Source organism: Bombina bombina, chromosome 8 (assembly GCF_027579735.1).
Source record: "Bombina bombina isolate aBomBom1 chromosome 8, aBomBom1.pri, whole genome shotgun sequence".
Lineage (NCBI taxonomy): Eukaryota > Metazoa > Chordata > Amphibia > Anura > Bombinatoridae > Bombina > Bombina bombina.
This window is the reverse complement of record NC_069506.1, coordinates 312,851,190-312,870,391: the sequence shown is the minus strand read 5'-3', so window position 1 is coordinate 312,870,391 and position 19,202 is coordinate 312,851,190. Positions and strand designations below refer to the sequence as shown.

The window sequence follows — 19,202 nt, the reverse complement described above, 5'->3', positions numbered from 1 at the left end:
AGCCATAAAGCTCTTCTAGCTAAAATAGCTAGAGACATAAACCTGACATCAACTCTGATAATATCAAAAATAGCATCACAGATAAAATTATTAGCATGCTGAAGAAGAATAATAATATCATGAGAATCACGATGTGTTACTTGTTGCGCTAAAGTTTCCAACCAAAAAGTTGAAGCTGCAGCAACATCAGCCAAAGATATAGCAGGTCTAAGAAGATTACCTGAACACAGATAAGCTTTTCTTAGAAAGGATTCAATTTTCCTATCTAGAGGATCCTTAAACGAAGTACCATCTGACGTAGGAATAGTAGTACGTTTAGCAAGGGTAGAAATAGCCCCATCAACTTTAGGGATCTTGTCTCAAAATTCTAATCTGTCAGACGGCACAGGATATAAATGCTTAAAACGTTTAGAAGGAGTAAATGAATTACCCAATTTATCCCATTCCTTGGAAATTACTGCAGAAATAGCATTAGGAACAGGAAAAACTTCTGGAATAACCACAGGAGCTTTAAATACCTTATCCAAACGTTTAGAATTAGTATCAAGAGGACCAGAATCCTCTATTTCTAAAGCAATTAGTACTTCTTTAAGTAAAGAACGAATAAATTCCATTTTAAATAAATATGAAGATTTATCAGCATCAACCTCTGAGACAGAATCCTCTGAACCAGAGGAGTCATCAGAATCAGAATGATGATGTTCATTTAAAAATTCATCTGTAGGGAGAGAAGTTTTAAAAGATTTTTTACGTTTACTAGAAGGAGAAATAACAGACATAGCCTTCTTTATGGATTCAGAAACAAAATCTCTTATATTATCAGGAACATTCTGCACCTTAGATGTTGAAGGAACTGCAACAGGCAATGGTACTTTACTAAAGGAAATATTATCTGTTTTAACAAGTTTGTCATGACAATCAATACAAACAGCTGGAGGAATAGCTACCAAAAGTTTACAGCAGATACACTTAGCTTTGGTAGATTCAGCACTAGACAGCGATTTTCCTGTAGTATCTTCTGACTCAGATGCAATGTGGGACATCTTGCAATATGTAATAGAAAAAACAACATATAAAGCAAAATTGATCAAATTCCTTAAATGACAGTTTCAGGAATGGGAAAAAATGCCAAAGAACAAGCTTCTAGCAACCAGAAGCAATAAAAAATGAGACTAAAATAATGTGGAGACAAAAGCGACGCCCATATTTTTTCGCGCCAAATAAGACGCCCACATTATTTGGCGCCTAAATGCTTTTGGCGCCAAAAATGACGCCACATCCGGAACGCCGACATTTTTGGCGCAAAATAACGTAAAAAAAATGACGCAACTTCCGGCGACACATATGACGCCGGAAACGGAAATAGAATTTTTGCGCCAAAAGAGTCCGCGCCAAGAATGACGCAATAAAATGAAGCATTTTCAGCCCCCGCGAGCCTAACAGCCCACAGGGAAGAGTCAAATTTTTTGAAGGTAAGAAAAAATGATTAAATCAAGTGCATTATCCCAAATATGAAACTGACTGTCTGAAAATAAGGAAAGTTGAACATTCTGAGTCAAGGCAAATAAATGTTTGAATACATATATTTAGAACTTTATAAACAAAGTGCCCAACCATAGCTTAGAGTGTCACAGAAAATAAGATTTACTTACCCCAGGACACTCATCTACATGTTTGTAGAAAGCCAAACCAGTACTGAAACGAGAATCAGCAGAGGTAATGGTATATATAAGAGTATATCGTCGATCTGAAAAGGGAGGTAAGAGATGAATCTCTACGACCGATAACAGAGAACCTATGAAATAGACCCCGTAGAAGGAGATCACTGCATTCAAATAGGCAATACTCTCCTCACATCCCTCTGACATTCACTGCACGCTGAGAGGAAAACCGGGCTCCAACTTGCTGCGGAGCGCATATCAACGTAGAATCTAGCACAAACTTACTTCACCACCTCCATCGGAGGCAAAGTTTGTAAAACTGAATTGTGGGTGTGGTGAGGGGTGTATTTATAGGCATTTTGAGGTTTGGGAAACTTTGCCCCTCCTGGTAGGAATGTATATCCCATACGTCACTAGCTCATGGACTCTTGCTAATTACATGAAAGAAATAATTTTGAACCTGACTTAATTGCCAGGGCGGGCCGTGGACTGGATACACCGTAAGAGAAAGTAATTTATCAGGTAAGCATAAATTCTGTTTTCTCTTACATGGTGTATCCAGTCCACGGATTCATCCTTACTTGTGGGATACCAATACCAAAGCTTTAGGACACGGATGAAGGGAGGGAACAAGTCAGGTAACCTAAACGTAAGGCACCACTGCTTGCAAAACCTTTCTCCCAAAAATAGCCTCCAAAGAAGCAAAAGTATCGAATTTGTAAAATTTGGCAAATGTATGCAGTGAAGACCAAGTCGCTGCCTTACAAATCTGTTCAACAGAAGCCTCATTCTTGAAAGCCCATGTGGAAGCCACAGCTCTAGTGGAATGAGCTGTAATTCGTTCGGGAGGCTGCTGTCCAGCAGTCTCATAAGCCAATCTGATGATGCTTTTCAGCCAGAAGGAAAGAGAGGTAGCAGTCGCTTTCTGACCTCTATTCTTACCAGAATAGACAACAAACAAGGATGATATTTGTCTGAAATCTTTAGTTGCTTTTAAATAGAATTTTAAAGCACGAACCACATCAAGATTGTGTAACAGTCGTTCCTTCTTAGAAACTGGATTAGGGCACAGAGAAGGAACAACGATTTCCTGGTTAATATTCTTATTAGAAACCACTTTTGGAAGGAAACCAGGTTTGGTACGCAAAACAACCTTATCTGTATGGAACACCAGATAAGGTGAATTACAATGCAAAGCCTACAATTCAGAAACTCTTCTAGCAGAAGAAATAGCTACCAAAAACAAAACTTTCCAAGATAATAACTTAATATCTATGGAATGCAAAGGTTCAAACGGAACCCCTTGAAGAACTGAAAGAACTAAATTTAGACTCCATGGAGGAGCCACAGGTCTGTAGACAGGCTTGATTCTAACTAGGGCCCGTGCAAACGCCTGAACGTCTGGTACAGCTGCCAGACGCTTGTGTAACAGGATAGACAGAGCAGATATCTGTCCCTTTAAGGAACTAGCTGACAAACCTTTCTCCAATCCTTCTTGGAGAAAAAAACAATATCCTGGGAATCCTAACCTTACTCCACGAGTAACCTTTGGATTCGCACCAACAAAGATATTTCCGCCATATCTTATGGTAAATTTTCCTGGTGACAGGCTTTCTAGCCTGAATCAGAGTATCTATAACGGATTCAGAGAACCCACGCTTAGCTAGAATTAAGTGTTCAATCTCCAAGCAGTCAGTTGCAGAGAAACTAGATTTGGATGCTTGAATGGACCTTGAATTAGAAGATCCTGCCTCGATGGCAGTTTCCATGGTGGAGCCGATGACATGTCCACTAGGTCTGCATACCAAGTCCTGCGTGGCCACGCAGGCGCTATCAGAATTACCGAAGCCTTCTCCTGTTTGATTCTGGCTACTAGCCGAGGGAGAAGAGGAAACGGTGGAAAGACATAAGCTAGACTGAATGACCAAGGCGCTACTAAAGCATCAATGCCGCCTTGGGATCCCTCAACCTGGATCCGTAAAGGGGAAGTTTGGTGTTCCAATTCTGGAATGCCCCATAGCTGGGTTAGCTGAGCAAAGACCTCCGGGTGGAGTTCCCACTCCCCCGGATGGAAAGTCTGACGACTCAGATAATCCGCCTCCCAGTTGTCTAATCCTGGGATGTGAATTGCAGATAGATGGCAGGAGTGATCCTCCGCCCATTTGATGATCTTGGTTACTTCCTTCATCGCTAGGGAACTCTTTGTTCCTCCCTGATGATTGATGTACGCTACAGTCGTGATGTTGTCCGACTGAAATCTGATGAATTTGGCCTCCGCTAGTTGAGGCCATGCCTGGAGCGTATTGAATATCGCTCTTAGTTCCAAAATGTTTATCGGGAGAAGAGATTCTTCCCGAGACCATAGACCCTGAGCTTTCAGGGAGTCCCAGACCGCACCCTAGCCTAACAGACTGGCATCGGTCATGACAATGATCCACTCCGGTCTGCGGAAACTCATTCCCTGAGACAGGTGATCCTGAGACAACCACCAGAGAAGAGAGTCTCTGGTTTTCTGGTCCATTTGTATTTGAGGAGACAAATCTGCATAATCCCCATTCCACTGTTTGAGCATGCACAGTTGCAGTGGTCTTAGATGAATTCGGGCAAAAGGGACTACGTCCATTGCCGCAACCATTAGACCGATTACCTCCATGCACTGAGCCACAGAAGGCCGAGGAATGGAATGAAGAACTCGGCAAGTATTCAAAAGTTTTGACTTCCTGACTTCTGTCAGAAAGATTTTCATTTCTACCGAGTCTATTAGTGTTCCCTGGAAGGGAACCCTTGTAAGCGGGGACAGAGAACTTTTTTCTACGTTCACCTTCCACCCGTGAGACCTTAGAAAGGCCAGAACAATGTCCGTATGAGCCTTTGCTCTGTGAAAAGACGACGCCTGTATTAAGATGTCGTCTAGGTAAGGTGCTACTGCAATGCCCCGCGGTCTTAGTACCGCTAGAAGGGACCCTAGCACCTTTGTGAAAATTCTGGGAGCGGTGGCCAACCCGAAAGGAAGGGCCACGAACTGGTAATGCGTGTCCAGAAAGGCGAACCTTAGGAACTGATGATGATCTTTGTGGATAGGAATATGTAGGTACGCATCCTTTAGATCCACGGTAGTCATATTGACCTTCCTGGATCATCGGCAAGATTGTCCGAATAGTTTCCATTTTGAAAGATGGAACTCTGAGGAATTTGTTTAGAATTTTTAGATCCAGGATTGGCCTGAAAGTTCCTTCCTTTTTGGGAACTACAAACAGGTTTGAGTAAAATCCCAGTCCTGTTCTGCAATTGGAACTGGGTGTATCACTCCCATCTTTAGAAGATCGTCGACACAGCGTAAGAACGCCTGTTTCTTTGTCTGGTCTGAAGACAAACGAGAAATGTGGAACCTTCCCCTTGGGGGAGAGTCCTTGAATTCTAGAAGATACCCCTGAGCAACAATTTCTAATGCCCAGGGATCTGGAACGTCTCTTGCCCAAGCCTGGGCAAAGAGAGAAAGTCTGCCCCCTACTAGATCCGGTCCCGGATCGGGGGCTACCCCTTCATGCTGTCTTGGCAGCAGGCGCAGGCTTCTTGGCCTGTTTACCCTTATTCCAGCCCTGCAAGGGTTTCCAGGTTGCTTTAGGCTGGGAAGCGTTACCCTCTTGCTTAGCGGCAGCAGAGGTTGAAGCAGGTCCGCTCCTGAAGTTGCGAAAGCAGCGAAAATTAGCCTTGTTTTTGGCCTTAAACGGTCTATCCTGCGGGAGGGCATGACCCTTCCCCCAGTGATATCCGCGATAATTTCTTTCAACTCGGGACCAAAAAGGGTCTTTCCCTTGAAAGGAATGTTTAATTATTTTGTTTTGGACGACACGTCAGCCGACCATGATTTGAGCCAAAGCGCTCTTCGCGCCATAATGGCAAAACCAGAATTTTTCACCGTTAACTTAGCTAATTGGAAAGCGGCATCAGTGATAAAAGAATTAGCCAGCTTTAAAGCGTGAATTCTATCCATGACTTCGTCATATATAGTCTCACTCTGGAGCGACTCCTCCAGCACCTCAAACCAAAAAGCCGCTGCAGTAGTTACAGGAATAATGCAGGCAATTGGCTGGAGAAGGAAACCTTGCTGAACAAACATTTTCTTCAGCAAACCTTCCAATTTTTTATCCATAGGGTCTTTAAAAGCACAACTGTCTTCTATTGGTATAGTTGTACGCTTAGCAAGGGTTGAAAATGCTCCCTCCACCTTAGGGACCGTCTGCCACGCGTCCCGCCTGGGGTCATTTATGGGGAACATTTTCTTAAAGATAGGGGGGGAACAAAAGGTACACCTGGTCTCTCCCACTCCTTAGTCACAATATCCGCCACCCTCTTCGGGATCGGAAACGCATCAGTGTATACAGGGACCTCTAAAAATCTGTCCATTTTACACAATTTGTCTGGGACCACCATGGGGTCACAATCATCTAGCGTAGCCAAAACCTCCTTAAGCAGGACGCGGAGGTGTTCCAGCTTAAATTTAAACGCTAATGAATCTGACTCTGCACGCTGAGAAATTTTTCCTGTGTCAGAAATTTCTCCCTCGGACAGACCATCCCTCACTGCCACTTCAGAGTGTCGTGAGGGTACTACAGATAAATCATCCAAAGCTTCTGATTGCTCATCCTCTGTTCTTAAAACTGAGCTATCACGCTTTTTTGGAAAAACTGGCAGTTTGGATAAAAATGCAGCAAGGGAATTATCCATGACTGCTGCTAATTGTTGTAATGTAATAGGGGCCAATGCGCTAGAGGTACTAGGCAACGCTTGCGCGGGTGTAACTGGTGTAGACACATGGGGAGAGGAAGGAGGACTATCCTCATTACCTTCCGTCAAAGAATCATCTTGGGCTACATTTTTAAGTGTTACTGCATGGTCATTAAAATGTTTAGATACCTTAGCACACTTTAAACACAAATGCAATGGGGGTACCGCCATGGCTTTCAAACACATAGAACAAGGTCTATCTGTAGGCTCAGACATGTTAGACAGACTTAGATAGCACTTAAATACAAAAAAATACACTTTTTGAAAAAACGTTACTGTGCCTTTAAATAATAAAAAGCACCCACTTTTTTACCAAATCTCAAAAAACCATCCGATCTTTATGAAATTTACACCATATGATCCTAATGCTTTGAAAAGATTGCACACCAAGTTTCAAGCCAATTAACCCCTTATTGCCCAAACCGGAGCAAATTTAAGCTGCCACCGGTTTAACACACTACAGCACGATGCCACAGTCTCTGCTGTGGCCCTACCTTCCTTGGGGATTAGTTTTGGAACGAAATAAGCCTCCCTGAAGTCCTTCTACAATCTCTGGACTCTACATGTGAAGCTGCATGAAGCTGACTTGCAAAACAACTGCGCAACTGAGGCGCGAAAATTAGGCCCCCTCCCTCTTCACTCTGGAGTTGTGGGGCCTTCCTGAGTCAATTTAGGTGTCTAAAATTATGCCAGGCATATAAAACCCCTAATAAAGTGTTCCAAACATGACAAACACTTGTGCAAACATCAGATTATATTAAAAAATAATCGATTTTCCCCATAACAGTGTCCACCAGTGATTTAAGCCCTTTTAAACAAGCCATCCTTCTATACTGAGTCTGAGAATATGGCTTACCTTGCCACATGGGGATTTCTGTCAGTCTTCTAGCATTACCAAGTCTTGTTAGAAAAAAAGTGACTGAGCATACCTTAAGCAGTTAAGCCTGCAAACTGTTCCCCCCAACTGAAGTTCTCCGGTACTCAACAGTCCTGTGTGGGAAAAGCAATGGATTTTAGTTACAACATGCTAAAATCTTTTTCCTCTCAGCAGAAATCTTTATCACTTTCTGTCTCAGAGTAAATAGTACAAACCGGCACTATTTTAAAATAACAAACTCTTGATTGAAGAAATAAAAACTACAAATCTAACACCACATACTCTTTACCCTCCCGTGGAGATGCTACTTGTTAGAGCGGCAAAGAGAATGACTGGGGGGGCGGAGCCTGAGGGGAGCTATATGGACAGCTCTGCTGTGTGCTCTCTTTGCCACTTCCTGTAGGGATTGAGAATATCCCACAAGTAAGGATGAATCCGTGGACTGGATACACCATGTAAGAGAAAAGTACCCATAAAAGGATTAAAATCTTCAGACACCATCTTCGACATCCTCCCGTGATCAAGGCAAAGAGAATGACTGGGGGTTATGGGTAAGGGAAGTGATACTTAAAGGGACAGTCTACACCAGAATTGTTATTGTTTTAAAAGATAGATAATCCCTTGTTTACCCATTTCCTAGTTTTGCATAACCAACACAGTTATATTTATATATTTTTTACCTCTGTGATTATCTTGTATCTAAGCCTCTGCAGACTGCCCCTTTATTTGTTCTTTTGACAGACTTTCAGTTTAGCCAATCAGTGATGGCTCCCAGGTAACTTCACGTGCACGAGCACAGTGTTATCTATATGAAAAACATGATCTAACACCCTCTAGTGGTGAAAAACCTGTTAAAATGCATTCTTAAGAGGCGGCCTTCAAGGTCTAAGAAATTAGCATATGAACCTCCTAAGTTAAGCTTTCAACTAAGAATACAAAAAGAACAAAGAAAAATTGGTGATAAAAGTAAATTGGAAAATTGTTTAAAATTACATGCCCTATCTAAATCATGAAAGTTTTTTTTGGACTAGACTGTCCCTTTAAGAGCTCTGCTGGGGTGCTCGTTGCCTCCTCCTGCTGGCCAGGAGTGAATATCCCACTAGTAATTGGAATTATTTGTGGACTCTTCATGCCATAGGAAAGAAAAGAAAATGCTGTAATGTGAAGCAGCGCTGCTTGTGGGAATTTGTAGAACAACTGTGTCTGACAGGTGCAGCCTTTTCTGACCATATTTGTTAAAGGAGCAATAAATACAGTAGAACTGAATAACTAACAAATACACAATAAAAAGACAGTGAATAGCACTTACTTTAAATCTGAAATAAGCAGTAGAATATTTTCTGGCACATTTTAAAGTTAATCCCATTTTCCCTCCCCCTGTGTCATGTGACAGACATCAGCCAATCACAAAATGCATATATGTATAATATTTGGCACTGTCGCACATGCCAAGTAGGAGCTGAAGCCTCACAAAGTGTGTATATAAAAACAACGTGCGCGTTTTGCATAATGAAAGTAAATTAGAAAGTTGTTTTAAATTGCTGCTCTATCTGAATCATGAAACTTTCATTTGACTTTAGTGGCCCTTTAAGAAACATTTACCCAATTACAAAAAAAAAAATCCCAAGCAGAAGCAGAGTTCAGCACACCTTGAATTTGGTTATCAAAATAGACATAGGACGTGTCCCCATTTCGGATTTTCTTCCATTCAATTCTGGGATTATTTGTATTGGTGCTTTTAATTATACAGGACAGCTCGACACCTAGTAGACAAAATAAACAAAAGCAGAAAGAAAATATGGATCACTAATCAATCTCACCTTTTAGAATGCTGATTACATTATAGTGCGTTAAAGGGACATGACACTGCTGGGTACAACTACAGTATCAGGGTTACAAGCTATTTTCCTCCTGCGCTCGCTGCTGTCTTCTGTTCTCTTATTTTATCCCCTTTACAATAATCAGTGAAGCTCTGAAAATTCACACTGGGGGGCGCCATCTTGCAGCATCTGTTAAACCAGACCTCCTCAAACTTTGCTCTTCAGAGGGCTTTGGAACTACATCTCCCATGATTCTCAGCCAGCTTATATGCTGGCTGAGCATCATGGGAAGTATAGTTCCAAAACCTCTGGAGGGCCAAGTTTGAGGATGTATGTTTTATCTGTGCAAAAATGGAACACTTCTGCCGTCTATTATGTCAGCTTAAAGGGCCAGTAAACACCTTGTTATTACACCTTGTTATTACAAGACATTTCTGTTGTGTTGCTAAACAATAACATTCAATTCAAATCTTAATGTTTTTAAAACAAATTAACGTTAACTTTTTACTGTAGTTATTTATCTTTAGACAAATTTGGAGGAGGCAATCTGGGCTTTAGTCAGCAGACTACCAGGCTAGCCAGTCACAAAGTTAGTATAAAATGCATTTATTAGCAGTTATCAGTTAAAAATCCAATTAGGAACCATTATGTAGTAGGGTTAGCCTCGAGAAGTTAGCAGGTGCATTTCAAGTTCAGAGTATTAGAAATTGCTCAATTATCAGAGCTAATTTACATGAAAAGGAGGCAAAACACACAATGAAAATATATTGCAAAGTAGTTAAATTATACATAAACAGTTTATATAAAAATCTCAAGGAACTTTACTGTCCCTTTAACTGAAGCTGACATCACAGGTCTGTAAAAGTGCACTGCTTCTGACACAGGCTGCAACAATACGTGAGTTACAAGATGGCGGCACCCAGTATACAATACAGAGCTTTACCAACTGAATCCTGTAATGAGCTAAAATAAGTAAATAGCATTGTGATTAGTAATCCTGTAACTGTAGTTGAATGTCCCTTTAAGTACCAAATTGCATTTTACATCGTAACCTACAGGGGGAGCTGCAGTACCATCACAGGCTGGTACCAGCTAATTATTACTTACTGCGATATTCTTCCGTCACTGGGTACTGATTACTTGTAATAAGCTCCACAGCCAGAATACTGCAACCTATGGACAAAAACTGATTGTGTTACATACAGTATATGAGAAAAGCCCAGAAAATATAAATACCATTTCAAAATATTATTTCTTCCCTAGGTTAAGAGATTAATCCGTACACAATCCTCTGAAAAAACAGTAAATAAACAAAAGACTATTGCATTTCAGCCGCTATAATGCCATAACTAGAGACTCATTTTTAGTATGACTATGAATTGCCCTTTAAAAAACAGAACTCATGCTCCTATTGGTTATTTATCTACTAAATCATTAGCAACAAAACAAAAACTAAATGTATACATCACTTGCCAACCTACTAAAAAAAATCATCCTATATAAACATTTTGATATAAAAAGGATTTATTCTCTCTATCTATTATACCCATGTGTATGTCTCTTACTCCTCTCCTCTGTAGTAATAATTTGTGCGATTTACACAGGAATTCCATTTTTCTGCAATTTTCTCACACAGCCCCATTTTCTAAACAAATATTAAACTGACTCTCCGGGAATTGGAGCAGGAGAAAAGCTGCACTAATACCCCCCCCTGCAGCAACAGCACATTTATTTATAACAAATGCATATGATAAACTAGACCAGTGTTTTATGTTTAATACATTATGGCTGGATAGATAGATAAGATAAATAGATCAAAATGATAGTTAATAGATAACAGATAGATAAATAACAGAGGCCTAGATAACAACGCAACCCTCCATTCCACACTCAAAAAATGACATTTGAGTGCAGGATTTTCCATAGCGCCATATTACAGGTTGTGCGGTCAGGCTAAAATGCTTGCGTTACAGCCTATACTGACACGATCCCTTACGCTATTCTGAGACCAGTAGTTATGGATTTTGCAAAACAAAATGTTTCCCAAAACTCATAACTAAAATGTTACAGAGTACACTACTGCCACCCTCCCGCATTGCAAACACTATATTAAACCTATTAAAGGGACAGTCAACACCAGAATTTTTGTTATTTTAGAAGATAGATAATCCCTTAATTACCAATTCCCCAGTTTTGCAAAACCAACAGTTATAATTATACACATTTTACCTCTGTAATTACCTTGTATCTAAGCCTCAGCAGACTGCCCCCTATTTCAGTTCTTTTGACAGACTTGCAGTTTAGCCAATCAGAGCTGTCTCCATGGTAAATTCACGTGCATGAGCTCAATGTTCTCTATATGAAACACGTGAACTAATGCCCTCTAGTGGTGACAAACTATCAAAATGCATTTAGATTAGAGGCGGCCTTCAAGGTCTAAGAAATTAGCATATGAACCTCCTAGGTTTAGCTTTACCAAGAGAACAAAGCAAAATTGGCGCTAAAAGTAAATTGGAAAGTTGTTTAAAATTACATGCCCTATTTAAAACATGAAAGTTTTTTTTGGACTTGCCTGTCCCTTTAACCCCTAATCTGCCACCCACATCACAGACACTAAACTAAACCTATTAACCCCTAATCCGCCGCTCCCTGACACTAAATAAAGCTATTAACCCCTAAACCGCCAGCCCCCCACATCGCAACTAATAAACCAAACCTATTAACCCCTAAACTGCCGGTCCCCCACATCGCAAAACACTAAATTAAACTATTAACCCCTAAACCTAACACCCCCTAACTTTAACCTTTTAACGCCATCGCAGCGTACTATTCCGTCCTTACCATGCCGTGCTTTAGCGCCGTTAGGACAGAAATAGAACGTCCGAGCCATTTGGCTGCCCTGAAGCCAACGGTGCTTCCTGGATGGGATCGCAGTCTGGAGGGCGTGCCTAGCTTCACAGGGATGCCCCCCTGACCCGATCCCATCATTGAAATCTCGCGATCACATGCACGATCGCAGGATTTCAATGTGTCTACATCGGAACGATGTAGACAAGTTAACCCTGTCAGAGTTTTAAATTAATATAATAAATTATATATTAATATAACTATCTTAAAATAAATAAAAATGTACCTGTGAAATAAAAAAGACCTAATATTAAATTAACCTAACATTACTATTTTAATAAAATACAAAACTATCAATTAAAAAACCTAAATTACAAATTTAAAAAAACCTAAAACTACGAAAAAAAATTAAAAAAAGAAGATCTAACATTACAAAAAATAAACAATAAAATTACAAAAAAATAATAAACTAAATTATAAAAATAAAAAAAATACACCTAATCTAATAGCCCTATAAAAATAAAAAAGCTCACCCAAAATAAAAACACCCCCTTACCTAGAATAAACTACCAATAGCCCTTAAAAGGGTCTTTTGTAGGACATTGCCCTAAGTTAAACAGCTCTTTTACATTAAAATATTACAAAGTACCCCTTAAAAGTAAAAAAACTCCCACCCAACCAACCCCCAAAATAAAAAACCTAAGTCTAAATAAAACATAAGCTACTCATTGCCCCTAAAAGGCATTTGTAAAAAAAAATTAAAATTATTAGAATAGTAATGTTAGGTTAATTTATAGTTTGTTATTTTTTTTCACAGGTAAGTTTTTAGTTAAAGATAGTCATAGTGTAACTTTTAATTTAAAGTTAGGGGGTGTTAGGTTTAGGGGTTAATAGTTTAGAGTTTTGTGATGTGGGGGGCCGGCGATTTAGAGGCTAATAGGTTTATTTAGGTGTCGGCGATGTCGGGGGCGGCGGATTAGGGGTTAATCACTTTATTTAGGTGTCGGCGATGTCGGGGAGCGGCGGATTAGGGGTTAATCACTTTACTTAGGTGTCGGCGATGTCGGGGGCGGCGGATTAGGGGTGTTTAGACTAGAGGTTTATGTTAGGGTGTTAGGTTTAAACGTAACTTTCTTTTCCCCATAGACATCAAAGGAGTTGTGTTGCAGTGATTTGCCATTCCACGATCGCAGGTGTTCTTTTTTTTCTAACACTCTCTCCCCATTGATGTCTATGGGGGAAAGCGTGCATAAGCCCTTGGGTTTTGTACGGTATAGAGCTCAACGCACCATAATGCACAGCTGTCTTTACAATGCGCTGCCCAGCTTTCTTGCAGTCAAGATGTTGCTATTAATTTTGCTATTTAAAAAGGGACAGCAAGCTGAGAATTCTATATAAAATGTTTAGTAAAACAACGTAAAACTTTCATTAGTTATTTAGCCCTTTATGTAATTTAGGTATTCTCAGAGCCGGAGATGCACACTAAAGACTTATCAAGGCTAACCCTGCTACATATATATTTCCCTAATTAGGTTCAGCAATAAGAAAGAACTTACAAAAATGCACTTTATATTAACGTAATAGTCATCGGTAGCCTTGTCAATTTCAGACTCAAGTCTAGATTAGCTACTCCAAAGAAGGCAACTGGTGATTGCTCAAGAATGAGTTTGCCTATTGAAAAACAACTGCAGCAAACACGTATCTAACGTGTATCAGAGTGTTTATACTTGAATAAAATGTTATTCTAGTAATTACGAGACATTTGTGCTGTCTTGCCATAGGAGTTCACTGTCCCTTTAGGAAATAAATCCTCTTTAAAGGGACTGTCTACTCCAGAATTGTTATTGTTTAAAGAGAAAGATAATCCCTTTATTACTCATTCCTCAGTTTTGTATAACCAAGACTGTTATATTAATGCACATTTACCTCTGTGATTACCTTGTATCTAAGCCTCTGCTGACTGCTCCCCCTTTTCTCAGTTATTGTGCTCACTCCATAGGAGTGCTGGTTTAATTACTAAAATAAAAATTCTGACAATAGAGAAATATTTTTTTTCGGTGTACATTTTTTTACATCTCTATATTGCTGCTGATGTCCTGGTGTATAACTGAAATTCTGAGCAAGTTCAAATAGCATGAGATAATGAGTCACTTGCAATGACGTAAGGTAACAAAGGCTATTTAAAGACACAGAAGTATTGTAATGACCAGAACTCATTTAGGAGAATTGCTAAGAAAATTGCTGTAGCCCTCTGCAGCAGCTAACAGGTTAAACATCTCAAGAGCAATATAATTATTACAAAGTAAACTGCTTTAAAAAAAGGGAGCTAAATATATCAGACACGCATACAATTTCAGTTTCAACCTAATTAAACACATTAACGTTACCTATTATTACACATTTACTAATTATTTCTGCATGCTTTTCAGAGCAGCGTATATACTTTGGATTTACAGCAAATATTTATGCTTTATTATATTTATTCAACACGGCACGCCAGACTGGGTAATTAGGGTGGGATAACTGTGCTATCTGTAAATTAGAGGCGTGAAATTCATGCGTGGGCTTATACACAAGGGCAACATAATTATAAGTTCACAATTACAGAATGTACCTTCCTGCTACTGTAGGAAGCTGCGGAACGGTATAATATGATACAATGGGAAATATAGGTTATATTACAGAGACATGGAAATGACAAATATCCTGTTAGAATGTTGACGGTAATAAGTCAACCCAGCAAATGGCGCTATATTAGTTACCGTTTGTGCGGCACTGCAGGTGTGGGAAACACAAGGAAGAACAGTCTGGGGAGCACATGGAGCAAGAATGAAATAGTCATAAAGCAGCCTCTAGGGTTGCAGTATATAAATGCTCCTCCACTCTATATAAATGCTCCTCCACTCTATATAAATGCTCCTTCACTCTTCTGTGTGCGCCTCTGGACTGTGGCAGTAAAACCTTTATAGGAGTCTCCAACTTTTTATGCAACCTTTGAGATTACCTCCTCAAGCATGGACCTAGTACCTTAAAGCCTAGATAGGCACTCAAATTATGGTGCACATAATGTGCACTTCCTTGGTAATCAAGGTCATGATACTGAACCTGCCAATTATCATCATTATTATTTATTTATATAGAGCTTTAAAGTTCCAATCAGTAACTATGTTCTGAGATCAGCACCTAGATCACTGGTTTTCAAACCTGTCTTAGGCCTCCCTAACAGGCCACATTTTGAGGATATCTGAACTGGAGCACAGGTGAAACAATCAGCCGATTAGTAAACTTATTTTACCTGCTCTCACCCTAAATAATCCTGAAAATCTGGCCCGTTAGAGAGGCATGAGAACAGGTTTAAAAACCAGTGGCCTTGAGGGTGTAGTGTAGTCCAATGCATTTATAAAGTGTTGCTATAGTATGGAGGGCCTATACAGCCCTAGTACACTAAGTTCAGATCTAACACTTAAATCACAGAACCTAATTTCAGGTTATCTAAGTTGGAACTTTACACTTATTTGAACACTTTCCTCTTGCTCATTTTTTAAGGGCAGAATATCAGCATCATATTAAATAATGGCAGAATTTATTTTTTAAAGACAGGACCACCCGGTCAGTATGTTACTTAAATGGGCAGTATTTTTAACTTTCCGGTCTAAAGTTAAAAATAAAGATGAAATTTAAAAAAAAAGATGAAATTTAAAAATAAAGATGCTATCACGGTGAAACATCTTCTAAGTGAACTGAAATCTAATTATAAACAAATGATCATTATAAATCAGTCCTAGCCAATTTAGTTCCTGATTTATGCAAATGTATGCTAATGAGTAGGTCAGCCTTTTTTCCCAGAAAAGGTGGCAGCCCTAGCATGGACGCTTCTACTGCGCGGTATAACACTGAGATAAGAGGCCGGATATGGCTGTGCTATTCATCTAGAAAGATAAACATGAGAAACATTAAACTGTCTCAGTCAGCTTAGCACCATTTCTGTGTCTAAAGATGAGAGGATCAGACAATGATAATCCCTGTGCGCCCATATGTGTATTTTTGGAAGTACATTTTCAGGACTTTATTTTTAACTGCATATGGAATAAACTAAAATAATTAACGACATTTCCCGAACGTTGAGTTAAAAACAAAAAAAATCCCACATTCTTATTGTCAGTCTGATAATATTCCAAGGTCGAGAGGATTAAATTGGACAAATGGGTTTTTAACCACTCACTAGTGAATGGTTAACAGAGAAGGATCCTATAACAACATTGAAATGCACAGAAAGCAAAGTTGGAAAATAAGCATTTTTGTAATACACGTAGCAAACATACTTCTATCTAGTAAGTGTTTAGTGAGAGCTTTTACTGCACATACGTTTGGTCTCTACATCTCCTCAAAATACCAGAGAATTTTTAGCATTTTTGCGATCACTCTAAACAGAAATAGAGCAGGGGTTTTTTTGTTTTGTTTTTTAAATTTCACTATCAAAACTATATATATATTTTTTTTTTAATGTAGACAACCCGAGGTACTGATCGAGGCCCATTTTGGTATATTTCATGCCACAATTATCCTGCCAAATGTGATATTAAAAAAAATTAAAAAATTAACTTTTCCCCAAACCTTGGGCTTCTTACAAATTATTTACACACCGCTTGTGCAATCATGACACAATTATTGCAATTCTCTTGGATCCCCTTTTTTCAGAAATAGCAGACATATATGGCTTTGGCAATAAGAAGGCCGCTAATTACAGTTGTGCACTACTCTTCTATTATTCCCGGCAGTGAAGGGGTTAATCAGGTAGCTTGCAAGGTTAATTTTAGCTTTAGTGTAGAGATTACCCTCCCACCTGACACTTCCCACCCGCTGATCCCTCCCAAACAGCTCTCTTTCCCCTCCCCAGTCTGCCAGTGCCTAATTTATACATATTTCCATTTATACTTTTTCTGTAGTGTAGTAATCCCCCCTTCTGACGAGTTACATACAGCACCCCCACCACCCCATTCCACTTCTTTTCTGCAGTGTAGCAGTCCTCCCACCCCCCACCCCCACCAATCTTTACATACGTCACCCCCAACCCCCCCATTCCACTCCTTTTCTGTAGTGCAGCTCCCCATACCTTCCCACTCCATGGATGGGCCGCCCACCCACCTCCCGCCAGCACCTGCAGATGAACGTTACAGACAGTGACAGGCACAGTGGTCTGGCATCTGCCTTCATATGGTAATGGAGCACCAATCATACTATGTTACCATATGAAGCTCAGTTCAGCTGTCAAGTGACTGCTGGATCCTCCTGAAGCTGCAATGTAGATCTACGTTATATTGGAACAATGGGCTTTGTACCCATGACGTAGATCTACATAATTTTGACTTAAGGGGTTAAAGGGATATGGAACCCAACAATTGTCTTATGATACAGATCGAGAATACAATTTTAAAAAAGTTTCCAATTCACTTCTATTATCAAATTGTTCCTATCAGCACTGCGGAATCTGTTGGCGCTCTACAAATAACCGATAATAATGATATTCTTTGTTGAAGAGATAGCTAGGTAGAAGTCTGGAGCACTATGTGACAGGAAATAGTGCTGCCCTCTAGTGAAATGAGTAACAATCTAGCAAAACTGCTGCAACATAGTGCTTCAGACACAGGCACTCTCCTGAGCTTATACTTTTCAACAAACGATACCAGAAGAACAAAGAAAATTAGAAAGTTGTTTCAAATTGTATGTTCTATCTAAATCATGAAAGGAAAAATTGGGGTTTCATGTCCCTTTAAATGCTGTGCATGCACAGAGAGCGTATTTGTCATAATGCAAAATGAGTAATCAGACACAATGTCAATGCATGAACACAAGGCATTTGTGTATATGTGTATATGCTCTGTGCACAGAAAAAGCTCTCAGTGAAACGATGAACACTTTTACTATAAGCTTTTTTTGCTAATACAGACACAAATATATATAGGCTGCATGATATGAAAAAGGATAAACACCATTTTTTAATGAAATATTACGATTTGAATTCAGATTTTATTGAAATAAACATACATTTTGCATTTAATAAGCATTACACAGTTCGAAAAAATCCAGTACATATTTCTGCTTGTTCACTAAAGCACCTTAATCAATAAAGACAAAGAAAGCACAGGCAAAATATACACCAAATTACAAAAGTCTCCTCTCTCGCAAAATGAACAATATTTTAAGTCTTAAAAACATTAAAAGGGACAGTGTACACCAATTTTCATGTAACCATGTAATGGACACTACTAAACTTACTAAGAAGCTCCCAGTTTAGCACTGTTGTTGAGGTTAGGCTGGGACACCCTGTGAAAGGGGCAGGGAAAACAAGAGCAGACCCCCCCTAACTGCATATGAAAAGACAGATAACATAAAACGCACATATACATCTGACAATGTGGGGCTTGGTTAGGAGTCTGAAAACCAGCACAATGTTATTAAAAAAATAAGCAAAACTATACATTGTTACAAAAACACTCCCAGGTGGGCTATATAAATGGATCATTTACAAAACTTATGCAAAGAAAAATCTAGTGTACAATGTCCCTTTAAATTACAGAAATAACAGAAATGAGCTGCCTGGTGGTTATATTACAGGTGGGTTCTTTACACTTTGGCCATGTTTTCCTGGACAGTCACCTAGGAGTTACACATGCAGCAGGGTATTCAAGGTTGCAAGTGACACTGATGTGACTCTTTCTGGTGTGCCCTCCCATAACTTTTTTGCTAAACAAAATTGCAGCCTTATGCTATTCAGATATTGAAATATAATATATATCTAAATATTATTAAAAAACAGGAAGAAATCCCTTTATCCTCAACTGTTTGGGACCAGAAAGGGTTTGGATTTTGGAACAATTTGTATATTTAAAATGGGACAGTTTGGATGGAACCCAGTGTAAACAACAACTAGGCAATATTGTCTTGTCATTATACAGCTTATTTTAATTGTGATACTTTTGTATACATAATACCCTCAGAAAGTACTGTTATCAGAAAGGTAATAGTTTTAAATAAATATAGTCTATTTGTAATATAGAGCACAAAAAAGACAAGCAGAGAAGACTGAAACTTACAGATAGGGAAAAAGTAAATGTTAATAATTTTATTTTTGAACAAATATTAAATAAAATTTTTTTAAAAAAAAAGAGTTTGGATTTTACACATCCCACCTATTCAGAACTAACATGC

General features: G+C 39.3%; 1 protein-coding gene across 1 annotated transcript in view; it reads right to left on the bottom strand.

Annotated features, from left to right (window-relative positions):
- The window catches only part of JAM3 (junctional adhesion molecule 3), a 195,024-nt gene that overhangs the window by 43,767 nt on the left and 132,055 nt on the right, over positions 1-19,202 (bottom strand). The window contains exons 2-3 of the mRNA XM_053691509.1: positions 10,254-10,319; positions 8,976-9,089 (exon numbers count right to left, since the gene is read on the bottom strand). Coding sequence (XP_053547484.1) covers positions 8,976-9,089; positions 10,254-10,319 — 180 coding nt within the window. The remainder of the gene's footprint in view (positions 1-8,975; positions 9,090-10,253; positions 10,320-19,202) is intronic.